This window comes from Leptosomus discolor, chromosome 3 (genome assembly GCF_034619465.1).
Source record: "Leptosomus discolor isolate bLepDis1 chromosome 3, bLepDis1.hap2, whole genome shotgun sequence".
NCBI lineage: Eukaryota > Metazoa > Chordata > Aves > Leptosomiformes > Leptosomidae > Leptosomus > Leptosomus discolor.
In genome coordinates this window covers 40,789,221-40,815,614 of record NC_141393.1, presented here as the reverse complement: position 1 = coordinate 40,815,614, position 26,394 = coordinate 40,789,221, and the positions used below count along the sequence as shown (strand labels likewise).

The 26,394-nt window shown below is 38.4% G+C and overlaps 1 protein-coding gene across 7 annotated transcripts in view; it reads left to right on the top strand.

The window, feature by feature from the left end:
* The first annotated feature begins 3,784 nt into the window (after positions 1-3,784).
* Positions 3,785-26,394, top strand: part of NUMB (NUMB endocytic adaptor protein) — a 35,148-nt gene continuing 12,538 nt past the window's right edge. For 3 of the 7 annotated variants that reach the window (XM_086462443.1, XM_009946580.2, XM_009946578.2), the window contains exons 1-2: positions 3,785-3,910; positions 16,128-16,202. In XM_086462443.1, the coding sequence (XP_086318569.1) occupies positions 3,785-3,910; positions 16,128-16,202 (201 nt within the window). Of the gene's footprint in view, positions 3,911-16,127; positions 16,203-21,456; positions 21,535-26,394 lie in introns of all 7 variants that reach the window. The other 4 variants (XM_009946579.2, XM_009946577.2, XM_086462442.1 and 1 more) reach the window with 2 other exon arrangements.

The window sequence follows — 26,394 nt, the reverse complement described above, 5'->3', positions numbered from 1 at the left end:
TTTAATTACATTTTGAATTTCCCATCTTGTCTTTTCACCAGGTTTACTTTCAAATACTCTTTCTCTGTTCTTTCTCTGGGCCCAAGCTGGATTTGAGGTTGTAAAAGTGAAAAGAAAATAGTGTATTTGGTGGTTTGGTTTGTTTCTTTTTTTAAAAAAAACTTGTAATTACAGGACAGCAATCTGTTGCTAAATATAGAAAAATTAGGACATAACTTTCAGCCTACAGAATTGCAAGACAGAATATAAAACTTTTTACAGTATCAGTGGTGCTGTCAGTTTAGTAGAAAATACCCTGCTAGCTTGTTGCAGCCTAGGTTGGTATATGTCGTTGTGTTGGCAGGCGTGCTACACTTGTATGGAAATGTGAAGTGCACTGCAAAGAATTCAAGTAGAAAATGCTCACTCATTTTTCTCTCGAGCTCCTGCACACGGATTTTTAGCTTCAGACAAAATTACTAGAAATTTCAGCACTTGATTGCAGCGATTCATGTGCTTCTCTCCTGAATCCTCAAATACGCAGCCTGTGTGAATTGTTTTACTTAAAGCTTTCCATCAGATGGCAATTCTAGTTATGTTGGGCTGACATGCACGTTACCAGCAAATTAGGTGTCTATAGGGCAAACTATTTTATAACCTACTCAAAACAATCTGACATCTCAGGAAATCTGAGTGTGGCAGTTGGAGAAAGCTTGCTGGTTGCCTGACCAGAAATTAATTTTGCTATTTGTCAGCATTTCTATTAAATAGAATCGGCTATTTTTAAGCCGCTTGTTGGCAATGTGACCTCAAATTTAGAACATGTAGGAAAGTGGGCTTGGTTTTCAGTGAAAAGTAAATACTTTTGGGCAAAAAGCTTCTCATAGGAAGTGTAGTTGAGGAACTCTTAATTCTCATCCTCCTCTGTGGTTGAGATTCCTGGTCAGAATAAATCTCTGATAAGGTGCCAGTCTCATGGGCAAAAGCAGTGATTCCTGGGAGAAGTCTAAGGAAATGCTCGCATAAGCAAATGTTGTGATAATGTATTTGCGGTCTCACAAGTGCTACAGTGGCTGTGTGCTGTTCTCAGTTCTTGTTTTGTTACTTACTGAACCTTTTGAGATTGTTACCTTGAAAACTTTTCCACAGGTTGTTTTCACACATTCGTAGGCTTGAAATTTCTACAAAGCATTTTTTAATCGGTCATACTCAGCATACCGGCCCATGGGCCTTACTGCATCTATTTATATCAGTTTAAAAGTCTGTTGCCCTGTTTGGCAGAACAGAGTATCTGTGGCTGTTCCTCAGTCACTGGAGTGCAAGGTCAGGCAGCTGGGCTCTAAGCTATGTGCTGCCCAGACTCCGGAGCTTTGCACCAAAGCAGCTGGAGCAGCAGTTTTGCTCATCGTGCCATGTCACTGCCAGTCTTCAGCAGGGACCAGAGTGGGTGTCTGTTCTTGTGAGCCGAGGTGCCACGTGGAGATTTGCTGCAGTGCATGTCGCCTGCCCGAGATGATTGAATGGCCCCCCTCAAAATTCCGGTCCCTTCAGACCTAGTGATGTGTAGAGTCCTCTGTCTGCAGTTTGTAAAGCAAAGTACATAACTAATACTGCTCTAATGCCTCTAAGCTTTGATGGAGAGTAGAAGCCTTGCACCTCCTCTTAAAAACTTTCAGAATTGCCTTTGCACACTCAAAGATTTTTTTTTTTTTTTAAATGGCTTTAGCTTGTAAAATAAGGAAACTGTTTGTAGAGGAGCTGCTTCAGCTTGTTTAGTGGTAAGAAATATGCATGTTTTTTATTTTGCACAAGTATTCTAATCTTTAAATCCCACCACGTAAATTTAAGAAAATATTTCATGTTGCTAGATATGTTGGGCATTTTGCAGCTATGAAGGAATAAAGCTAACACTGCTTTGTAACTAGATAATTGTGATTTGAGAATCCCTGAGCGACTTCCTATCACTGTTCTTACACTGTTTGTCAGAGCTTGTGGTTATTCTAGGTGCACCCTCCCTTCCAGGGGCAGTCCTCTAGCCTTTGCCATGCATCTCAACCTTTCACTTAATTTGCAAGAGACGTTTTTGTTGCTTGGAGTGCCACACCTTTTTGCTTTTTCAAGTGCTCATCAAGCAGCTTTGAGCGCAGGTGTTTGCTGCCAAAGTGGAGTTTGGTCTGATTGTTTCCTAATGGAGAAATCCTTCAGAAGTTATCCCTTGTGCTGAAAGACTGCTCCGCAATGCTAGAAGACCAGGCAGCATTGCATTCCTTTGTCACTGAACTCATGCACCTGAGTAGCATGCTTATTTGCGCTTCAAGTATTAGCATCACCACTCTTAAATTTCCCAGTTCTAGTGATGTAGTGATGTTTTCTTTCTCCATGGGTATATCATTAAATTATTACTTACTTTACAATATTGCTTTCAATAGATTATGGAAAGATGGAAGATTCTAGAGGAATGAGCCAGGGCCATGCCTGTAAGATACAGTGGCAACTGACTTGCCTAATGACTTACAGCTTGAGGAGGAAAGTAACAGTTGCTGAAGGAGGGTTTGGGGAATCAGTGACAAAACTCACACCTTTTTGTTACTTGGAATCACTAAAGGGTGTCTGAGATATAAAACGATTTAATATTTTTAATTTGGCTGATCAGAATTAGTAGTGTTGAGCAGTGATTTTCTGTAATGCTTTTAATTTCTGACTTCTGTTCAGCTTTGAAATTGTTGCATTTTAAATTTGGGCTTCTTAAATGTCAGGTACCACAAACATGAATGTGTTGGTTTTTCTCACCTATGTCAAATAGTTTTAATTGGAAGACAGTGGTTATTTTCAGGGTTTAAAATACTGTTCAAGCTGCTTTCATTCAGAGGCCACTTATTGACACCCATAAACTTCTATATTCAGTAGTTTAGTTAATCTAATGGGAAATAAGCACGTATAATCCAGTTAGATTTTGTTGCCTTGCATTCTGCAGCATCTTTTTTTCTATCAAAATGAGATGTCGTTGTTGTAGGAAGGCTTCTTTTTCGGGAAAGAACAATAATATCTCAAGAAGACTTTCAGCATGTTTTCTATATTCCCCACATTCTATCCCATATGATTTTACTTCTGTAACTGAATATTGAGTCTTGAGGACTTTCTCCGATAGCTTATAGGCTAATTGTAGTTTGAATCTAGTAAAGGTGAGCATGTCCAAAGGATGGATTGGCTTGTATATAGTAACTGATACATAAGAGAATAGTGTATAAAAAGCATCTAATTCTAGGCTTTGGAAGTGTAATTACAGAACTGTCTTCCCCCTTTGAAGGCTTCTTGTACTTAAAGAACAGCACAAGCACCTAATTTTAGGAGCAGTTTTAGAGCTATGGATCCTTGCCTTGCATGGGTGCCTTGGAAGCTTGTGCTACTGGTGTCCTGCTTGGTTGCTCTAGGTAGGTGTTTAAATTCAGGGAAGCAGGATTTCATGCACATCACTCTTCAGAGCTTCTCTGTTAGCTACTTTAGGTAACCTCATGCTCAGAGTAATAGTCATTCCTGGGTTTGTTTCCGTTGCTGTGGAAAGATATTAAACAAGTAATGTTGATTTGTGTTTTCCACTTTCAAGTGAATATCTATCTATCTTTGAATCTTTATCCAAAATATTTTCCTTTCACAGGTACCTCCATTCATATTTGCAGAAGCTCAGATTTTGCATAGGGGCATTTGTCATGATAGTGGTTGACCCAGGGTGGCTAAATGTGTGTTTTGGTGCCTATTGGCAGTATCCTTTTTTTTTTCCTTCTTCTAGGACGTGAAAATCTGAGAAATGAACAAATTACGGCAAAGCTTTAGGAGAAAGAAAGATGTCTATGTCCCAGAGGCCAGTAGGCCTCATCAGTGGCAGACTGATGAAGAAGGCGTTCGTACTGGCAAGTGTAGCTTTCCTGTTAAGGTAAGAGTTTCTGCCTTTCTTTCGGATCTCTATGAGGTACTCTTGCCATCAATTATTATTTGGGTTTTTTTGGCAAGCATGAGCCAGTGGCATGCTTCATTGCACACTGACCTATTTTACAGTCAGCTCTCGTTGCAAAGGATGTGGCTTTTTTAAAAGCCAGATTACTCATGTAACAAATGCCTTGGAAAATCGCTGTCTGAGATATCCTACATTATTATCTAGGAGAAATATATGATGTAGCTAGGCAGAGGAGTAATATAATTATCTTTATTTTTCTGGAAGAGCAGAAATGATAGGCCTCTTGGATTTCACAGAAAGGTACTTAGTTCTCTGTTAAAAGTGGAGTTATGGTTACAGTTTGACTTGTAAGGTAAGCGGTGGGTTGTACTTGGAAAGGAATCCTTCCTCCCTTTTGATAATAGAAAAATTGCCAAGTAACGCCAGGTTTTCCTTCCAGTGCTTGAGGTTATAAGCACTTGCTAACTTCTGAGAGCGTCTTCTGTGCTATGATTTGTGTGTGTGTGTGTGTATTACCGACTATTAATGCCTGCGAAACTGAAATTACCTTTTTGAATTCTGGTAACTCATTCCAGATTATCGGAGTATTATAAACAGATACTTTCTTTTGTGTCACCATTTCTCCTTCCCCTTTGTTTAAGAAACAATATTATTTTAATGTTTTAGAATAATATTTAATATTAATACTTAAGAAACACAATAATAAAAATAAATGTGAAATTTAAGGTGTCTTGTTGCTTATGCTCCCCTTGTAATCAGAAGCTCCTTTCTCAAGGCACACTAATACTAGCTCTACAATAGATTGTAAGCAAATGAAACTTATGGAAAGCTCATGGATTAAATATCTATGCAGAAGGAAAACAGTCTATGGTTCTGACACATAAGGACCTTTTATTAGTTTTTATTTGTATTATACTTAAAGTAATTCTGTCTGATAGTTCAGTAGGGGGTGTTGCTAGGTGGAATTCTTAAACTGGCTGTTATATATTTTTGTAAAGCCGTGGGTACGTGCAGATATAAAATTTGAGATAACTTTCACACTGGGTTCATGCCTGACTTTACTATAGTTGCTTATGTGTCCTTTTACGTATACTCAAGTGTGTGTAGCACTTCTAGTTTGATATGCTTATTTGTCTTTGTCTTATGTTAGTTTTCAGCTAGAAGGAAGGAACTGTAATCCAGTACTAAACAGAGATGGTGTTTTGCCAGAGCTTTGAAAGTGAGTAACTGCTCTATGGAAGCTCAAACTTAGATTAAGGCTTAACACTATCTAGGAAAGAATGGAGCTGTTAGCTTGAGGATCGTTATTTTTTAATAATTTAGCCATTACACAGGTTGGAAAGCAAAATGCTCAATTTCTAGACATTTAGTTTTACTGAAACTTTTTCAGTCCTTTTCTGAACACAAAGGGTGTGAACCACGTCTTTCTGTTTAACTTCTTTTTTTAACTCTCAGTCAGGACTTGCACTTACAATGACAAAATGCTTCCTGTATTTAAATGAAGCATTCATCTATTCTGGGCACGTGTACCCAAAGTCAAAAAAGGTTTTGGGCTATTCTGTGCCGAAGAGGCATAGAAATCCTGTCATCATAATGGGTCTTACTTACCCTTATTTGCCCACTTTATATTGAAATTCACTGAATTAATTTAGTTTGTTCTTTGGAAAATTACTCTGAAGCAAACGCATCTTTACATGTGTTTCTTGATTTGGTCAGAATAGTTGACTATTACTATTTAAAAAATTTGCAAGTAGATGAAAACTTAAAATGAGGCATTTTAGCTTATTCAATCAGAATTTATCTTCTAAAATACTGTGCCTTCAGATGGGCAGTAGTGGAAACTTTTATTAGGCTTGGGATGCAAAGTGGGTGTTAACTGGTGTTTAATAGATACAGACAGGAAGTATGCCATTGTGAGGGAACGAGATAAACCAGATGTAGAGTCATCGGTTTGGTGGGTGATACTATGTTTTGCTCAGAAAAAGAATAGAACTTTGTGCTATTGAAGGAGAGTATCCTGTCACGCCGTTCTTGGGTATTATTCAGAAATTCATACATTCCAGGAGAAGTATGCTGTCTCCTATGTCCTTAAATATCTGACAGGGTGACTTTTCTTCCTGATGCTCCTCAATGGAGCAGAATAAACTGAGATATTTTGGGAAAAGTGGTTAATGAATGGAAATGCATGCAGATTTGAAATATGCTGAAAACATTTTCATTTTCTTAAAGTTCCTAAATGGTTATTCCGAAGTGGTCGATTGCCTGTAGTATAGCTTCTCAACCACAGTTTAATATGGGTTTTTTGGGGGTGGTGGGGGGGTGGTGTGTGTGTGGAGTAATCTGTCCTTACTGTTTATGGTCCGCCTTGCCCACTCTCTAAAAATCATCAGCTGTAGTTCTTTGGAGCTCAAAGCATACCTAAGTGGCAAGACTGGAGTCTGGCATTGGCAGGGGTGGCGAAGACTTTACCTGTATAGCTGGTGAAGGTCTGAGAATTGTTAACAGATGTCTCTACAGCTGTCTTTAAGGTTTTCTGTATGAAAGTAAAATACATTAATCTAATGTAGTAGCAGCCATGTTGAGGGCTTTGTTTCTTCTAATGCTTGCTATTTTGTTTAGGTAAGACTCTAACATTCTTTTTTTTTGGAGAGAGCAGACTAGTGCAAATGCAGAGCAGGGTACATTTGCTCTTGGTCTCTCTTGTGAAAGAGAAAGATCATTAAGTTTGATGGGTGAAAGGTATGTCACTCTTAGTGTTAAGCTGGTTTGGTTTTTTAACTTCTTGCCTTTGGGCATTTATATTTTGCCCAAAGTTGGGGTGTTTGTAGAGTGCTAGGACTGATTTATCCTTTTTTAGGTGTTACAGAACATGTGGAAGCACTTTGAAAGTCACATTGCAAATAGGATTTCATCCTGCCTCCAGGCTTCATTCTGTTCCTGTTGGACGGGGACTCCAGTAGCTGCGCATTCATTGTGCTTTGAGGATGCTGTACTGGAAACAGATTTAATGTTATTGAAAGCTTTTCTATGTTGGCATGGTTCTTGAAGCTTCTCCTGTGCTACGTCCACAGCTGATCCTTACTGTTAATTAAAGTCCATAACTGTGCTGTTTGGATTTTGAGCAAATTTGGTACATCTGTGGATTGTCTTAGTTTTAGTAGAGAAGATGCTCTGTGGAAAGTATTGGCAAAATTCCTATTACATTGTTGCTTTAAAATTCAGGGAGGTGGATTTGGTCCGCAATTGGTTCTCTCCAGTGCCATGCTCATAAATTTGGAGGTGGTGATAATCCTGGGCACATACTGTTACTTTTAGGCAATAACACTTTTTATTTAACAGTCTGTGTTTTTTTCCACTAGTTGGAGTTACATACCAGTTGTATGTAACTAGCTACTGATCGTATTTTCTCAGTCATCGTAGTATATGTTAGATGTATTTACAGATTGCTCTTCACTGTGTTGGAAATCTGGCCAGGCTTGAGGTGGTTATCTGACAGATTCAAAATAGGGCTGTGGAATGGCTTCTGACATTCCTGCAGTGCTCTTCTGTGTAAACTGCTTTGAATCCGCTAAAGTTGCACTGAAAGAAGAGTCAGGATGCTGGAGCTTACGTCTGAATGATTTTTTTGCACTCCACTGCATCAGCAGAGATACAGGTGCCTGTCTGTCAGCACAGGTATGAAAAGGACATTAACCTTGTGTTTAGACAAGTGTGACATGCAGACTTTCGCTATTCCATTGGGAACATAAGAGTATTATTACTCTCCTAGCTTTTGTTTTCTGGAGGCATGATACATTGCAGCTTTTATGGAGGTACTCAAGAGTTGCCCCATTATTAAATATGACATTGCGGAAAGTCTGTGCAGATGTATATTTTCAGGGTTGAATTCTCTTCCACTGTCCTAGCAAACTAAAAAGTAACTACTGTGTTTCAGTAGTGAATCTTCACTCTGAGAGCAGAACTGTGCCAGATATATGGAATTTATAAGGGACTTTGATGGAGACATTGTATTTAAAACTATTCAGAAGTAGATTATTCTAACAGACATTACAGCTGCGCTTATCAGTGCTATAACTTATTTTTACACAATCTTTATACATCATAATTGCAAAAAATGAAGTTCACTGACATACATGTTTTCAAACTTGCTTTCTCACTCCAGACGCTACCTCACTGAGAACATGCAGCTGTTCTATGTTTTAATGACTAAAATATTTGACACTAGGGCTTCTTTTGTCTGAAATGCCTTTTCGAGTGTCCCTCTGGGTAAGTAGTTTTTATTCAAACAAATGCATTTTAGAGTAACTGGCCTGTGAAATTTATATCAGAAATTAGGTCATTTCTCTCTACTTAACAGAACTAAACAAAGCAAACATTTGCAAGTTCATGGTGGTTCTAACCAACTGGACATGTTATACAGAATACTAACAGCTGATTCCTACCTGTGGTTCTAGAAGATGCAACAGTGACATATATCTTGGATTAATTTAACTAGTTTTATTCTGTCACTTTCATGTTTTTGGTGGTCAGTCTCTTTTGACCTTCATGTGTCTAAGGCCACTGTTGGCTGTAGCCTGCACGTTTACTTGCATTTTTTATTCCATTTACTTGAACTGGAAGACTAAAGTTATCAGTGAAAAAAGTCCATATGGAAGAGTCACAAGCCACATTTGTATTTTTGAATTGGAAGTGCAGGATTTGCTGCTGCCTGGTATCATGTGAGTTAGCGTTTCCACTGAATCTTGTTTTCTGTGTTAGTGTTAACAGATAAAAATTGTATGGATACAGTTGTACATTCACACATAAATGAACTGACTTTTCGGAGTAAATACTCTTCAACTGTTTCCTACCTAGCCCTTGCTCTGGTGGGAGATGTTTGGAGGACGCTGTATTACTCTGTACTCAAGCAGACACAGAGGAAAACAAAACTTGTGCTGAGCCCTGCAGCATATTCTCACAGGGGCCTGTGAGTGTCAGTTCTCATCCCTGGGGTCCCCGTGACCCAGCAGCGTGTTAAGCCATTAGGCCATATGTGGACGTGCTGAAACTACTATCAGTAGGAAATAGGCCATTTCTGTCACTTCGCTGTGTGCTCTCACACTGCATGTATCTGCCCAGTTGTCCTCTTTAGTTTTGGAATTGACATATTGAACTGTATTGCTTAATGTCAAATTTATAAATCTTGTATTAAAAATAACTTATTTTTAGTCAGTTTATAAATACAGCTTGCATGCCATTCTGTTCCTCCAGATAAGAAAGACTGGTACTCAGCACAGGTAACTGTCACTTTTATTTTATGTCTTAAATGCACTTCTAGTTAGAAATAATAGTAGCTGTGAAAGAGCTGACTAGCGTGTTGATGCTGAAGTGCCTTTAAGTTAGACATGTGATATTTTTGACTGTGAGAGCATGAGATGCTTGAATAGTCTTTGGAAACTATGTTAAGTATATTTAAGAAGTTAATGTGACAAATCTGCTGATTTCAGAAATGTTGTACAGCCTTACACATTAAACACTACAAATCCCTACCTCTTAAGGCATGAACTGATGTTGGCAATGAACACTAACTGTTCCTATTGAATGCTAACCTAGTAGCAAGCAAAGGTGCACTTTTTAAATCCTGCAGCATTTAAGATTGCAGGAAAAAAGCTTGAAGACAGATAATTATAAAAGAATGGTGATTATAACAGAAAGTGTGAGACTTGCCTCCAATATATTCCTATGCATTTTTGTCACAATTAAAAGGAACATAATGCAATCCCTGATCTTGAAACTTTTTATGCTTGTGTCCAACCATTAGTTTTGTTTGAATAGCCTTGCAAACAAGAAGTTTAGAATGAAGCTTCTTACTCAATTTTAAATCCCTCCTGTCTTTGGCCAAGATCAAATTCCTAAGTTGTTTTAAAGATATGACAGTTAACGTTTAGAGCCATAAAAATGGTTTGGATGTCCTTGCAGAAGTATTTCTTTTTTAAATAATTTAGGTATTGGAAATAAAAATTTTTCATTGGGTTATACTTATTAATTTTGTGTGTTTTGTTTTTTAAAATTAGAGTATTTCCATTGTTGTAAATGGAAACTGAATTTATTGCTGGACTTGAAGAAAAGGTACAATGGGCACCTGTGCAGTCTGTTTATAAAACTTCATGCTATCAACACTTGATTTTATTTTCTTTTTTAAAAGAATTTTAAATTTATTTACTAATGCTGAATTCCTAGAAAAGTAGGAATTGCACATCAGAGTGGACAATTGAAAACAGAAGTCTAACAGTACATAAGCTGTAAAGGGGCTAGGAGAAACAGTGGGTTTAAGCCTCATCAGCAAATATTTAGGGTAGGCATTAACAACAACAACTCGGCAAAATAACCTCCCTTTCTAACAGTGAGGCATGTAAGCTACAGAGTAGGTGTATCCTATTGATCTCCAGTTACAGAAATGTCCTAATACTTCAAGGCTGACTTCTCTGATGTAGATGTGGAAGTAGATCTTGCCTGGCAGCAGGTGCTGTCCCACATAACCTCCTCAGTTCCTTCTCTGCCTTGTTCTGGGGGTTTGTGAGAATATGAACAACATAGCATTTGTGTATCCTGTATGGAGCTTTGCTACTTCATCTTCAATAGTCCTAACTGGAAATGTTTGTTACTCCCTCACGGTGTTGTTTCTGTTTACACTGACAAATACGATACAAAAACGAGCAAGTGAAATGCATAGTGTGGCTCTTTAGGTGGGTGTGAAGAGACACAGAGAACTACTGGTATAGATACGGCTTTGGTTTTGGAGTTAGATTCTTTTGACCCACACTATTCAGAGACATTTAGCAGTCATAGGTTGTTACAGCTCCTGTTTTGGGGAGTTTAACAGGTTGATGAGACATTTTCTTTTCTGGTTACTTAGGGAAGTGGAAGAACTTGGATCCTAAGGACACGTGTAGCATCGTAACTAACCTGTAGCTTTGACTAAGCAGAATTAAGCTTAGTTTGTTGATGCTTAATCATGGAATTTCTGTTGTCTGTGCTTCTACAGCTCTGTCTAAGCAAACATCTGTTTCAAACTGCTAAATTAAAAAAGCAGGAGCATGAGTGTGAGAGACGAGAACTAAACTATTGAAGATTGGAATGTAAATCTTAGAAGTCACTGGAAAAGTAGCTCAGCTTTAAGACATAGCCAGGCTTTCTGGATTTAAGCTTATGTATAGTTGCAAGACAGCATTTCACTGTGAAACTGTGGAGCTCGGGCTTTAATTCTTGAACAATACTAATTCCAGAAGCATATCTACACATGCAGTTGCCAAGTACTCAGTCTTACTGTTACCAGTAATATCCTGGTTGTAGAGAGAATAGTACTTACACAGAGGAAGAAAGAGGAATGTCACTGCCTTTAGGAAAAACACCGAGGAAATGGTAGTGTGCTTCTTTCTATGGCAGCCAGCTCCCTAGCATGGGACACCTTGGCCAAGACTTGCAGTAAGCTAGTTTCCTGTGTCCATCTAGTTTCAAATGTAATCTGAAGAACCTAACCTGTTACTGCAAATGAAACAACACATGCGAACATCTACTGATACAGATGGAACTTGAAGGATTTGTGTAGCTGCATTTGTTTGGAAGAGAGACTGTAATAGTGTATTACTAGGCTTGAACAAACAAAACTGGCTCAAGTGACTTGTCCAGGTCAAAGGACTTCTGGTGGAGGATCTTTCTTTTTGCCAGCTATTATTGTTGAACTTTGAAATTTTGAAACTGAGTCAGCCAAGAATTTGTGAAAGAAATTAAAACAAAGAAAGATGATCAGAGCAATATTCCTTGTACTGGGACATGGATGGTAGATCTGTTTTGTTTCTGGCCAGATACATCAGCCCATGATGTTTTCTTAGGAGCAATTTCAATAGTGTTTATTTGGGGGAAGGCAGTAGGATAGCTTCACCAAAACCACTCGATATGGTAACTTAAGTTGTACATTTTTAGATTAAGTTGGAAAAAGTTTAAAATGTTGAAAAAAGAAGTTTCCCGGGCACTTTTCAAGTTCTGAGGGCATTTTGCTATGTGCCAGTTCAACTTGTTCTGCATTGCTTTCTGTTTGACTTGAGATTGATACTGAATACCACCATCTGTGAAAGAGAACATAAAGCCCAGAGGTGAAGAAGGAAAGTTGTTTTATTACTTGCTGTACCATCATCTCATCTTTTGGTGGTTTTTTTTTTCTGAAAATGTTAATATAAACAATACTTCTGTTTAAAAATGTTTGTGTTATGGGGTTCTCCAATAGCCCCTGAAAGTATTTTATTTGAATTAGAGCTTTTATTTTATGTTACTTTGTATGTGGGCTTCGCCCACAAGGATTTTAACTTTCTGTAAAAGCACTTGAGGTTAATTTCTGGTATAACGATTAAAGCTTTTACAGCACATCTTATGGCTGATAACTGCTTATGTCATGAATATCACCCATTGGTTCCTATGGAAATTAAGTAGGAATGCATTCAGTATTAGTACTGCATTCCTACTATGTGTGCTTTCATGATGGAAAAGTATTTGCTTTCTCCAGGAGTGCTAGCTGCAGTCATCCTTGCGACAAGGAGCGCTCTTTGGAAATATGGCTGGGGTTCCCCCTTGCTTACTGTCCTGCAGAGACATCAGGCACCATGGTATGGCTTATGCAGTTCACAGTGATTTTGTGCACCTAGTCATTGTGTCCCACTCCTTGAGTGTGTTTGTGGTAATGTGCCATGATGGATTTGAGTGAGATTTTACTTATATAGGACAACAGCCACTGCCTGGGCACTTCACAGTATGTTTGAAAGGGAAGTTCCTTTCAGAGATCCTGAGAGGTTCTGTATAGAAGTGTGGCATTTGTGTATCTGCTTTTTAAAGTGATTTCCATGCGCTGTCTTTCCTGTGGTGGGACAACAGTGTTTGGTGATGGTGTATTTTTGTTAAGTCCTGAATTCTGGTGTTTAACTTCCATTTCAGGCTGTAAGGAGCAGACCATATCTTAATCTAACTAGCTGTCTTTTCTTTCTCTATTAAATTTTGAAATGTCATTCCTAAAATGCTGTTGCACTAATAAGTCAAGCTAATATTTCAAATTTAAAGTTAGGTTGTGATATAATTACAATTTAACACTTCTGACTAAAACGTAAGGGTAATAGAAAAGGTCTTGGTCTGTAGCAACACTGTTAGCCAAGTTTCTTGAATAAATATATCTGTGATTACTACCCATTAAAATTCAGATTAACTATTGTAGCACTGGTTAAATACAGGAACCATGTATATCTATTCTCAGCCTGGTGGGGGAAAAAGTTTTTAGAAATAAGCCTGAAGAGTTGGAAGGGGACCGGTTGCTTAAGGGACACTTAGCTAAAAAAGAAAAGAGGACCACAGTGTTCTGATTACACAGTTGAAAGTTATTTTTACAAAAAGGCAACTTAAAAATATATTGGTATCTATAAGGAATTAATGCACCACCACCCCACCCCAGAAAAAGAAACAGGAAGAATTTTGAAACTGCCTATAAAATGTACAAGGCCACTGGTACTGATAGCGATGAGCTTCTGGCTTCTGCAAAAATGGTGCAAAGGGAAGAACAAGTTTTTTTGATGAAGGGCTTAAAGTGTAAGTGGAAACAAAGCACCTTTTGTTCTCTATATCATAAAGAAGTGTTGTGTGGCAGTGTAATTTCTTTTATAATTCAGAATTGATTGATGCTCAATGAGGTCTGTGGATTGTACCCTTTTGGTGTGGGTAGATGCACTTGATACGTGCAATAATGTCCCCTTTCACTGGAGTGGAAGCAGTATTGAAAACTGCAGCTAAACTTGCTGTCTCTAGCAGCCGTGGCATGACTGATTGCTGAAAGTTGGAGCATGAGACTTGAATAGAGGTTTGGCAACACAGGGGAAAATCGTTGTCTGTTTTGGAGTGTGACATGAGGCAATATTTACCCTGCTCAGTTTCTCCCTTTTCCAAGCAAAAGGCAGGTTGCCAAGTACAGGGGCTGAATGGTTTAGATCTTCAGTTGGAAACTTTTTGCCTGCGCTGCGATAAATGAGATGTGTAGACAGCTCAGGAAATCCTAAAGTTGTCCTCTCTTTGTATGATACTTTACTTAACAGTCATGCAAACTAGATAGCTCATTCCATACATATGTCTCTCTTTCTGTCCTCTGTAAACTTAGCCTTGTTCCTGTCTCTATCCCTCCCTTTTTGAAGAGAAGTTGACAAGCTTTCTCAAGTTACTAAACCCAAAACTTTCCCATGACAAATGTGCACAACCACAGGATTTCTCCATCTCTGGAACTTCCAGAGGAGTCATGGCAGGACTGAAGATCAATCTACGATAGCTGTTGATATAAATACGTAATTCCAGACACATAGTAAATACATCTTTAGTTGTTACTATTTGTGTATTTTTAGGATTAGAATTGTCTAGTTAGTATGTGTTCTGGAGAAATTGAGATCTTCCGCAAGTGTTCAGCAAGCTCAGCTGAGGGACTACAGTTGCTATTTTGGCAGCTCCAGCAGTTAAGTATAAGGCTTCAGCCTCACAGAGCTCACTTTGAAAAAACTCTAGTGTCAGATCCCTTTTATTTAACTTGTACTTTCTATGCAATTTATTTTTCAAGCTGTTCTCCAGCTGTAAGGGCTGGTTTAAATGAAATTCTTGCAGAATTGTTCTATCCAGATTTACTCTGTTTTAAAAATGCCACATAGTAAGAATTAATGTTAAAGCCTTCTGTAACTTAAGATCTTTTAAATCTTTCAGCAGTTTATGCTATGTAGGGTGATATGTAGTCTGTCTTTTGGAGCATCTTGCCTTGCATGGAAAAAAAACCCTCAACTTTCAAATTTCTATTAAATCTTTAAAACAGTCTGAGTTTGTCCATTTAGTTGAATCTATTATGTTATTCTGATAGAGTGTTTCAATATGGTGCTGAAGAGTGAAACCATTTTTGTCCATCTAGTTACGGTATCCTAATTAATGAAGCAAAACCTGTGAGATTTCAGATAACACATGACAGAATATTCTGTGATGGAGTGGGACTTCTCAATAGATTGTTAAATCTAGATTTACCGCTCCGTTAAGTGACACAAGTATTGATTCTGATATTTTAAAACCATTTCTTCACGCTCTAGCTAGGCTAGAATATAAATGCTGAATTGCATACAATTCTTACAATGCCACATAAATTGGGGTTTCTTTGACCTATACCTCTTATTACAAAACTTCAGAAAGCTTTTATTTAATAGTTTTTGCGGTTTTCTTCAAGAGTTAAGTACTTTGAATAAGGATATAAATGTGTCTGAGAGAACGTTTCCGCCCACTGTCAAAAAGAACTTTGATTGGAAAAGGTAGGGAGAAATTGGAAGACTTGGAGGTTGTTCCCCCCGCCCCAAAATGCAAAATTAAACTATCCACAGTACCTTGAGCACTACACTCCAATGTATTTCTTGAAATTGCTTTCTCTATAGGCTAATACTGTTCTGGGTTATTGATTTGAAAGCTTTGAAACTTGCGGTTTCTATTTACTGTTGTTTTGCTGGGTTTTTTTAAGTAGTGCTTGATAAGATAACTACACAGAAGACTGGTATTTTAAAAAACTTTTTGTGAGAATGATGAATGTTTTAGTGTCCACATAAAAGCCTGCTGTTGTAATGAAGATAAACAATTTTGGTTTACAATTTAAAAAAAAAAAGGGGGGGTGGGGGGTGGGGAAGAAGGATGTTTTCTGTTTGTAACATTGACATTTCTTGGGTTTGGACATAACATTCAAATATGGTTGGTTATCTTACTACATAGTATAATTTAGTTTTTGATACTAAACATATTTGTCATTATTAAAAAATAATTTATTCAGAGTCATCTCTATATTGACTTAACAGTTTCAGGCTATGCTAGCGAAAAAAGTGACTAAAGCTTATGCTGAATAAGCAGGAAAACACAGTCCTACTTTTGAATTTATTTTTTTCGCTCCAGTAAGGAAAGCTTGTCTTTCCCTCAAAATTTCTAGATGTATTATGCTTTTCTGCTGATGCTGGTGCCCCGTATAAATGCAAGGTCAAACCTCCAAATACAGGTCTCAAAAAAAGGCTAGCAAAGTGCTGTTAGTGTCTGTCATCTCAGCTGTACTGAGATGGATTCAGAGATTCCAGGGAGCTGAAGGAGCTACTATTAAGCTTTTCTCCCCCTACTCTCTTTCCTGCAGTACTTGGGTCATGTAGAAGTGGATGAATCCAGAGGAATGCATATCTGTGAAGATGCTGTGAAGAGACTGAAATCTGTATGTATATTTGTTTAATGAAAAAGTTGGCTTTGGGGCTGTGAGCGTTACTGGAAAAGGTCTGTTTGGCAGCAGTGCGCCAGCTAAAGACTGAACTTTTGACCCATGTTAGGAGAACAGTTGGCCGGTTTGAGAGCACTGCTGCGGTTAGGGGGACGTGCTAATCTGATGATGAGAGGGAGAGAGTTACAACTGTTCTTTCTACTTGCAGAAACTATTTGCAAAACAAATGTGTAAAAATCCTCTGTGACCTTTCAGGCTAAGTTGCTACCCACAGGGGCTTCAACCATTGTTTTTTAACAGTCCTCTCTCTCTCTCTTTCTCTCTCTCTCTCCGTCTCTCTCTTCCTCTCTGTCTCTCTCTCCCTGTGTTGCCTGCCACTTTAATAGTGACTTAATTCACTGTTATTGTACAAAATATTACTTGATTTAGGCTGCTTTTTTCTAATGCACTGCAACATTGTAGTCATGCATGAAATAATCTGGCTTGCATCTGCTCAAAGTGGCCTGGAGGCTGCCTAATTCTGATGTGTGATGAAGTGGGCTGCTCTTAGTTTGGCTTCTGTGAACGTTTGCTCCTGTAAATGGCACTCGTTCAAAGCTCTCTATATTTCTGTGGCTCATTTGAAGAGGACTTGTTCCTGCAGTAGTAGTATCACAAAATCCTGTGGAAATAGCAAACTCCAGAAGGGCAGTGATCAGTCTGTCAAGGAACTGAGGCTAAAACAGCACTGAAGCGAACAGAAGGAGAAAGAACGTTAAAATTTGAAGTTTGAATGGAGATAGAGAACTGCAATCCTTTTCATCATTTCTCTTGTGTGTCAGCTATCTGCATTCTTCAGTAAGGCCTTTAGCGGGAGGAACTCTTGTATCCTTACAGCTCAACAAAAGTACTGGAAGTACATCAAACACTTCTGCTGCACCTTTGCTAACGTTAAGATACCTGCTACTGGACATCACTTTTTTTTTTCCTCACCAAATGAGGAAATTCCAACTAAACCTATTCTTCCTTTCTTCCTAGCACACACCAGAGGATTATAGGTTATCTTTTCTTCCTTCTGTTGTGCTGTAAGGTTTCTGAATTGGTTTAGTGCTCTGATTAAAATCAAGTCTTTTCATTCTTCTCTCTCTGTTAAAGCTGCATCCCATCTGTTCCCATTCAGTCCAACAGTGATTGGTGATTGATTTTTATTAAAAAGGACCACACAAAATATAAATGAGTTTCTTTATTCTGTAGATTGAGTTTACGTAGCTTAAAAGTGCAAGTACTGACCACATAATGAATTGTATCCATTTTTGTCCCATTCTGGTTTTTGTTCTATCAGAATACTTTCTATTAGCACACCAAATAACATCGCAGTATCTACTTTATGCAACTTCTCTTGTTCTCTTCCCAAGGGAGCTATGCTCTCAAGTAGTTGTTCTCTAGTGTTTTTATAAACTTTAAGCCTACAAGCCAGTTAAGTGTAGCTAAGCTTATAAATAGTGAAACACAGTAAAAGCATAGCGCCCAGTTTCTTCTGGAATCTGGATTAATTTCAGGATTGTGATTCTTGATCACCTGAATTATTGATTCAAATGTCAGACTTGGATATTTAGCTTTTACAGTAGTTTCTCTGGAAGTAAATACTTTCATTTCCCTATTCTGTGCTATGTCGGTATTCCAAATTGTGGATGGCATCAATTTACCCATTCTTATAAATTCAACGTTTTTCTTCAGATAACTTTTATTTCTTCTGGCCTTTGAAGATTTTGATGTGTCTATATAAATTGGACACAAGCGCACGTCTCAAGCGCACGTCTCTTACGACTGCTGTTTGCATTGTCTCCTTTGTCAGTGTTGGAAGTTGAGAAGCAGAGGTAAAATTCTTGTTGGCCCCCAAGAGGAAGATTCAGATTACTGAAACTACTTTGTGTGCTTTAGTTGCTAGACTCCATCAGATCCAAGGTTCTTTTGGAGCTGCTCGTTGCAGTTCGACCCTGTCCCCCACACCCAACATGTAGGTTTTAAACTGGGGGCATTTCTTTAGGACTCTGCTATTACTGAAAGCTCTTTTCTGTACAATACGCTATCTTAATTAGCAAAAGCCAAACCACTGGATGATGTTTCAGCATGCAAAGAATGTGATAAGAAAGCAGTTTGTTCTTTTGGTAGTCTCTTGCTCTCACAGTACTTGTTTATTTTCATGGGCTTTCACTTGTCTTGAAAGAATTACAAGTTTGAGCTGCAGTGCTGAAACTGAAAGACTAGCTGAGAGGAAATTGGACTTTGCTTTTCATATGGTTAAACTACATCGTAATGAATGTGGCCTATTTTAATCTTCACTGTTTTCTCTGCAGGTAATGTGTAGGTTTTATAAATCCAGTCAATAAAAATTAGACAGAATTGTTGAAATACTTCTATCTTGTAGCTTCTAAAAATTAAGTTCTGTCTACAGGTCTTTACTTACTTTAATATATATATTTCTTTTAATTCTTACTCTCCAACAATTGGCAATTCATTTGGGAAACTGAATTCTGTACTCTTTTAGGTTTGACTAATGGATTTTAAAACATTTTATGGGATTTGTCAAGAAGAATATAGAAGAGTGATAACCTTGGTTTTAGGAATAGCTTTTTGAAAGAAAAGATGCAAACAAATCTTTCTGTCTCTGTTGTGGGAATTAACCTTTCAGGGATTTTTTTTTTATTACCTGCTTGTTTAATGTGGTGTAATTTGTTTTTTGAGAATTGAATCTTGCAGAACTTGAAGCCAGATGATGGTGAGCGTTTTGTTCAGGCGCTGTTTAATTGACAACTGAGTAAAAGAAGCCACTTCTAGCTAGGGAATCTCTCATCCATACTGTATTCTGTTACAGTTTTATAGCTCTGAAATTGCACACCAACAATACTGTAATGTGCAGTTTATAATATTGTTTAGACTGAATAAAGACAAACGTATGTCCTTATTCTGTCTGATGAAATAGCGCTGCAGTCTTATTAACGGATCAGAAACCCCTGTATTCAGCTATCAGTCTATTATTAACATGGGTTTATGTTACCAGTGGAGCTTGCATTTTTCCCTTAGTAGGATATTACCAATGTAGCTTAGATTTTTCCCTTAGTAGGGGTGTATTACTGGCTGTGTATATGTTTCGTATCTGGTAGGATCCTTGTATTAGGACACTAAGCTCTAACAGGTTTCTTCAGAACCATTTAACAGAATTTAAAATATTTAGCGCAAACTGGAAAATAACTTTGTAAGGGCCCTGGAAGTGTATTTGACTCGGGTACGGGAACATCGTATAAAGACAAAAGTATACTCTCTCATGTAATGTTTTGATTTTTAAATCAACTTTAGTGTGTAGTATTGGTTTCTAACTTGCCACTTTTTGTTTTAAATGATGCATTTGTTTTAATATATGTTCTTGTTTTAGCAGGTAAAGAGACATAATTTAATATTTTAAAACATGCATTAGTTACCTCTAAACTACATTAACTTAGTGGTGTTTAAAACCCATTTTGCATGATGCCTTTTCCATTAACCTCATGTGGTTTATTAAAAAAAAATAATCTTGTTTAACAAGCATTTTGCTGAGAGCAAAACTAACCATCACCTAAAAATGAGGTAGCTTCTGGTGAATCTCTTTAGCTTTTGCTATCTTTAAAAAGCTGTTATTTAGTGTAACGCAATAGTCATTGCTTAACTTGGCAGCAGCAACCAGCCCCTTCTCATTATGTACACAACACTGTGATTAATCCATTAGTTCCCCTCCTAGTGTTCAGCATATCCTGTCCAAATACATAACCATTCCTGCCTCTGAAAATTGTTAAGCTTTCCAGCTGACTGAACTTAGAGATGTTCTTTATACAGTGTCTGGGTTGATATACATATGTTACAGATACTCAGTGAGAAGCTCTGTGGAAGGACATGGGGCAGAGAGGCATACAGCCACGGAAGTCAGGAAATGCAAAGCCGAGGTTGACACTCCCTTCTTAACTTTGTGTTTCCTGGCTTTTGTTGGCTTGCGTCAGAACTGTAGCTTTGTTTTAAATACAACCTTCTTTATCAATCAATTCTCGAGACACTGCCTCAGGATATTTGTAATAATATTTTTAATACAGTATTGCTATCAGCGATCAACAGGTTGGAATTGCACAGTGTTAATTTGGAGTCAGGGGCTGTCACAAAGATGCTCTGTCTCGTCTGCAATTTTCCACCTCCTCACCATTACTGCTATACCATAGCTTTCTCACAAGTGAAACAATTTGGAAAGATAGTAGGAACAGCAATATGCTTCATACCAGCTCCCCTCAAACGCAGAACAGCGTGTGGCTGTGCTTGCAGAGCAGCAGGCCAGGTGAAGGCTTCTCTCAGGAGATAGATCAGATCTTGCAGTTTTCTTTTCACAGTCTGGTACAAAATAAAGCCAGTAAACTAAACTGCAAACTAGCATGCAAATATGCTTAAAGTAGTGTGCTGCCTTTTTCTTAACATGAATTGGGCAACCAGGCTGAAGAAATCGAGGAAGTTGTAGTTCAGCTCTTGGTATCTTTGCACTTGCCTGTCTGTCCCTGTCTGAGTTGACTTTAAAGGCGCCTTGTTCAGCCTATCAATTCAGAGTTGTAGAATGAATATCCAGTACTTGTGTAAATACTGTATAAAGCCTTGGAGGGCTTTAGCGAGGGAGTGAAAGAGGAAGGGATCTCATTTGTGTTTTAGTTGTGTACCACAAGGTAAGATGAAATTCCTCACTCTTCAGGGAAGACTGCGCAAGGTGTGAAGTGTGAAAGTAGCATGTAAACCAAAACAACAAGTAAATGGAGTAAAATGAAGCGGTGTTTAACCCTGTGTTATACCAGCCATACATGCTTCTCTAGCTTACATATGCTTTGGGAAAGAGTGATGTATACAGAGCAAACTTGACTGTAATTCTGGATTTAGAATTTAAGAGCACATGCAGTATTTTAATTGTTAAACTACCATGTCTGCTGCCAAGTTTGGTTTATAACCTAACTAAAAGGGACTAAACAAGGGAGAGTGAAAATAAAGTAACCACTTTGCATGAAATTGGGGCTGAGGTTCTCTTCTTTCCACCAATTTCAGGGCAATGCTTATTAGAATTGTGTGTGTGCCCTTTGATCTGCATTTTCATGGGATTATTTTCACGTTTGCCTGTCGCACCTTCTCATGGATAACTCTAAAACCCCCTTCCTTTCCCTCCAAACCCTATTCTTGTGTGTGCTTGTTGGTTTGAAACCCTGGGACATTTTAGCTACCTACAGTAATAGCGCTCGACTTGTCCCCCCTGTTCCTCCAGGAAAGGAAGTTCTTCAAAGGCTTCTTTGGAAAAGTAAGTTTAATGCCTTGCTTGTGCTTGCACTATAAGGAGTTACATCCCTGGTATAACACTGCCATAAAATCAGGGTGTTGAGAGTCCCCTAATCCATTTCAGAATATTTCCTTCTAAAACAGACTTGGAAATATGTTGATCAAACAAGGAATATGGTTAAAAAAGCAACTTGAAACAGAACCTTAAATCCATATAGACTATCAGAAATCCAGTGTTCTGAAGTGATTTTTGTCTTCCTGGGGGGAAAAAAAAAAAATTTCCTCTTAAACCCTTAAACTTGTGCCAGCGTACATCACCTGGACAAATATCTACAGAGCAGTTGGGGGTCTGTGCCTCCTAAGTGCTTCAGGATTGGCCACCTGGCACCATGAGTTGACCCCCAGTTAGCGCTGGGAGAAAGCAGCGTGCCTACACATACCATCTCTTAAACCTTTATTTTATTTTTTTGAGCACAATCCCAGTTCAAAGGTATATGAAGATGAGACCAGACACTTACCTACTATGTTTTTCTAATTGCAACTCAACTGTATAACTGAAAAATTTGTTGTTTCTGTCATTGCTTTTGTTTTCATGAGGACAGTGCCTTAGATGTGAAGGGAAGCAACTCTTTCTCCTTATTAAGAATGTGCTGTAGTGATGGCTGGATGGTTTTATTCCTGCTGTCTACATCTCTGCAAGGCAGTGCATGTAGACCTCTGAAAGCTCTCTCTCTTTTGCCTCTCATCTGTTCTCTACTTCTGTGTTTAAAATTCCTGTAAAACAGTTTAATTTAGTTTACATATAGAGTTAATCTAAGATCTGGCTTCTGAAGTATCTTGTTATAAAATGAATCTTGGCTTAAATAGAAAGTAACAAGTTTGTAACTTCCATATATATGAAAGTCTTTTGGAGCAGATTATTCTCTGGTAGTGAATTTGTTTTGGCTTTGTTTGGAGTGTAAATAAAGGGTTTTTTTTTCAGCTGCTCCTTTTTCATCTGTCACTCAGTGATGCATGTCACACAGGGACAGCTGTTTCCCCAATTCAGGTTTCTTCCTATGGTCTGGAAAAGCACATGTCTGAAGTGTAGTGATGGTAAAGTAAGAGTCTTTTTTTTCAGTGCACATACTGTAGGTGGGAGATCTGCCAGATTAATCAGACCATTCCTATGTGCAAATGAAATTTAAGAATGGGAATCTACAAAGAGTGGAGTCAAAACATGCCACTTTACAACTGAAAATGCTAAATGTTACTTACAATTTGTTTAAAACAAACAGAAAAACTCCCACCTCAACCTCGTCAGATAAGTTAGATTTCTTTCTCCCTGTTGGTATTAACTTATGTTAAGTTACAGAAGAAAGCAAAGATGTAAAAGGACAGATATTTGTATAGCACTTAATTAAAGAAGTCAAAGACAGATTTTTATCTATTAAATGTGCCAGCTTCCCCATTACATCTTCGTTACTTTTATCTGAAGTCCAGTACTTTACCACCGCCGTGTAGATTTGCTTTGTTTTTTGCTATAATATTTTGCCGAAGTGGGACCTACTTCTACTTCAGCCTGTGAAGTTTCATTAATTAGCACTGAAATCACTTAAATCATAGTGTTTAGATATCCCCACAGCACCAGTATGACAGTGCCTTTATTACAGCTTTGGCCTACAACGATAGGGGAAAACGGCAAAAAAAGGGACAGCTGTTCTCTTATTAATAATTGAGAAATACTAATAACTCTAATATATTTTGGCTGTCTCATCTATAATTTTCTGCAGATGCCTTGCATTGGGATTAGTATAATATTCCAAACCGCAGAACTGCTTAAAACATGCTAGCAGCTTTCAAGAAGTCAGTCTAGACAGGTTTACTGCTTTCCCTGTCCATATTTTTCTCCCTACCTAAAAGGTAAATCTGGTGGATTTGTGTCTGGAAGTGTTCAGGTGTTTAGTATTGAAAATACTTTAATTCCAACTGTAAATAGAAATGAGATGTCTGTTGATAGCTACAGATTAGGCTTCTGCAGTTTTATTTTGTGTAGCATATGCCATGTAACCAAATCAGCTGCCTTTTTAGGCAGCTCTTCGTATTTTAAAACTAGATTTCTTCTGTTGTAATGAGCAGTAGTACAGATTCAGTAATCCTTCTCGTGTTTTGCTTCCACTGAGCGTATTTCTTATCACGCAGTGTTTTATACGGAGTCTCTTTATATATACACCTCAGAATCCAGATACACCTTACAGCTGTAAGTCCCAGGACAGAATAAAATAGGCAGGAAGACTAGAAACAATTTAAAAGTATTTTAAAAATGCATTGTTGGGCAATTTTAATTCTCCTCTGGCAATTTTAATTCTCCTCTAATTCTCCTCCTCTCCTTAAAACTTTATTTTCCACCTTACGATATAGCTGCTACTTACCTCCACATTCCTATTGCTTCTAAGTTAAATTGTCATGACCCGCACTGTTGATTAGGAAATGTGCATTTAGGATTTAGTCCACTTCATTTTTATTTTTTTTAATTTTTTTTTTTTTTGGATGGGTGACCATCTCTAGGGTGTTGCCAGCTTGTTGGAGAGGTTTCCCTCATGCCCAGCCTGCAGGGGTCCTGCTTTGTCTTCGGGCTTCATCGTCTGTTAGGGTCACAGAATCACAGAATGTTGGGGGTTAGAAGGGGCCTCAAAAGATCATCTAGTCCAACTCCCCTGCCAGAGCAGGATCACCTAGAGTAGGTCACACAGGAACGTGTCCAGGCGGGTTTTGAACATCTCCAGAGAAGGAGACTCCACAGCCTCTCTGGGCAGCCTGTTCCAGTGCTCTGTCACCCTCACAGTGAAAAAGTTTTTCCTTATGTTAATGTGGAACCTCCTGTGCTCCTATGCTAACTCGGATGGGTGCCTCGCCCGCCCTCCTGGAGACCTCTGAGGACTCTGAAATTAGTCCAGATAACAAGTGTCATATTGGAGCAGATTACTGACCTCTTAAGAAGTGCTGAGCAGCGAGGTTTCTATTGGGGCTGACTCGGGGCTGACTCAGCTCTGACAAATCAGGCTCCCTGGAGTCGGTGCCACACATGGCTCTCCTCCAGCAGTGCTGTTGTCCAAAAGCTCTTGAACATGCAGACAAGCTACTGATATGGATGTCTAGATGAGTCCCTCGGTAGCAACATTTAAAACCACACTGTTCCAGTGGATATTGGCTATTTGCTTTAAATACTTTTGTCTGGAGTCACCCGTGACCTTTCAGTGTTTATTACACAAGCTGCGATCCTGCGTTGAAGTTCACTTCCCGTGCAGTATCTTGCATCTGGTCTGATCTGTGTCCAGTGTGTGCCAGGAGTGCAAATGCTCATATCTACTCTGTAATTTTATATACTTGGCAATATCCTACCCATAGTGGAGTAGTACTTTGATTTGTACATCCAATATAAACTGATTTGGAGGCATATGTTCCTTTATATATCACTTGTAGGCACAGATAGGCTGAGGATTCAGTAGATGGGAATAGTCATGTTGCCCAAAGGAAGTAGCTGTGGGTTTGGGTTATAGACTGTAAGGACTTAGCCCTTCTAAGGGCTGCATCCACCATAAATCTAGAAGAAGGAATTGGGAAGTAAGTGTGGGGTGTTTTTTTTTCTCTTAGTGTAGCAAACCCATGTTTGGTTACCTTGCATGAGGAACCTTATGTTTTGAGTGGGAGAGGAGGACTTAGAGAGCCCTTTAGCCTTTTCATTTTATTCTGAGAAATGTGAAGTTCTGTGTCTTAGCTATTTCTAAATCCTCATTTGGTAAAATAGCAGGTGAGGAGTAGCTCTGCTGAAGATCAGTACTGTTTTATGAAGTACCCAGCTCGGTTAAACTTGACTTTAATGCAAACTTCAGGAGCTGTTCACTATTTCTGCAGTAACAAGGTTTTTTGTTTGCTGGGGAAAGACATGTGTATCTGTTTTTAATGATGGTAACCTAAACCAAACAGTTACCTGCAGGCATTTTCTTCTCTTGCTTGTTGGAAAACAGTTCAAGGAGACAGACCTCTACAAACCGATTGTTTTGGGGATTAATAGGGATATTTAGGCTATGGAAACTAGCTGAGAGTTGGAAATATAGTCTGTATTTTGTGGCTACTGATATTTACTGGTGTAAGACCAAAAACTAGAAGTGACTTTTAAATGCTGCAGTATTTTTTAACACATACGATGGTAAATTTCAGTAGATCTAGAGTCAATTATACTCTTTCCATTAGGCATTCCAGAATCTGACAGTTTTACTTTAAACCTTCTCTGGGGTATCCAGCAGGCTGGATGGACATTTAGAAAGTTGCTTCTGCAAGTGCTTCTCCGTAGCTTGCTTTCATGCTGTGCTTATTTTCTCTCTTTTCATCAATCTTCCGTACAAGTCAGTGCCATTCCCAGTTCTCACCAAGCTTTTTGAAAATGCTTGGGGTGTCGTTGCTGCTTCCGAAATTGGGACAGATAGTTCCTCCCCTAAAACAAACAGAAGTTCTGCCAGGCCCATTTTCTTCACACTTGATGCTTTTTCTGCAAATGAAACCAATCTGATATAACAGGAGACTTTTAACTGCAGGATTTTTCATCCTTGCAGTGTTAAAATCGGTGTTGCAGACTTGGAACATGTGGTAGCTTATGCCAGAATGTGTCCTTGCTTCATTACTTGCTGTATGAATATAAATTACATATATCTGGAATGAACTATTAAAAAAAAAAAAAAATTCAATTTCTTGCATGAAGCCACTAGCTGATAGCCCCTCATCTTTTTTTTTTTTTTTTTTCCGTTGTTGCTCTCTTCACTCCCTGCAGGTCTGTGGTGAGTGCCATTAGCAGCTGCAAACTATGTAAACACAGTGCTTCAAAAAACATGGAGGAGACTATTTT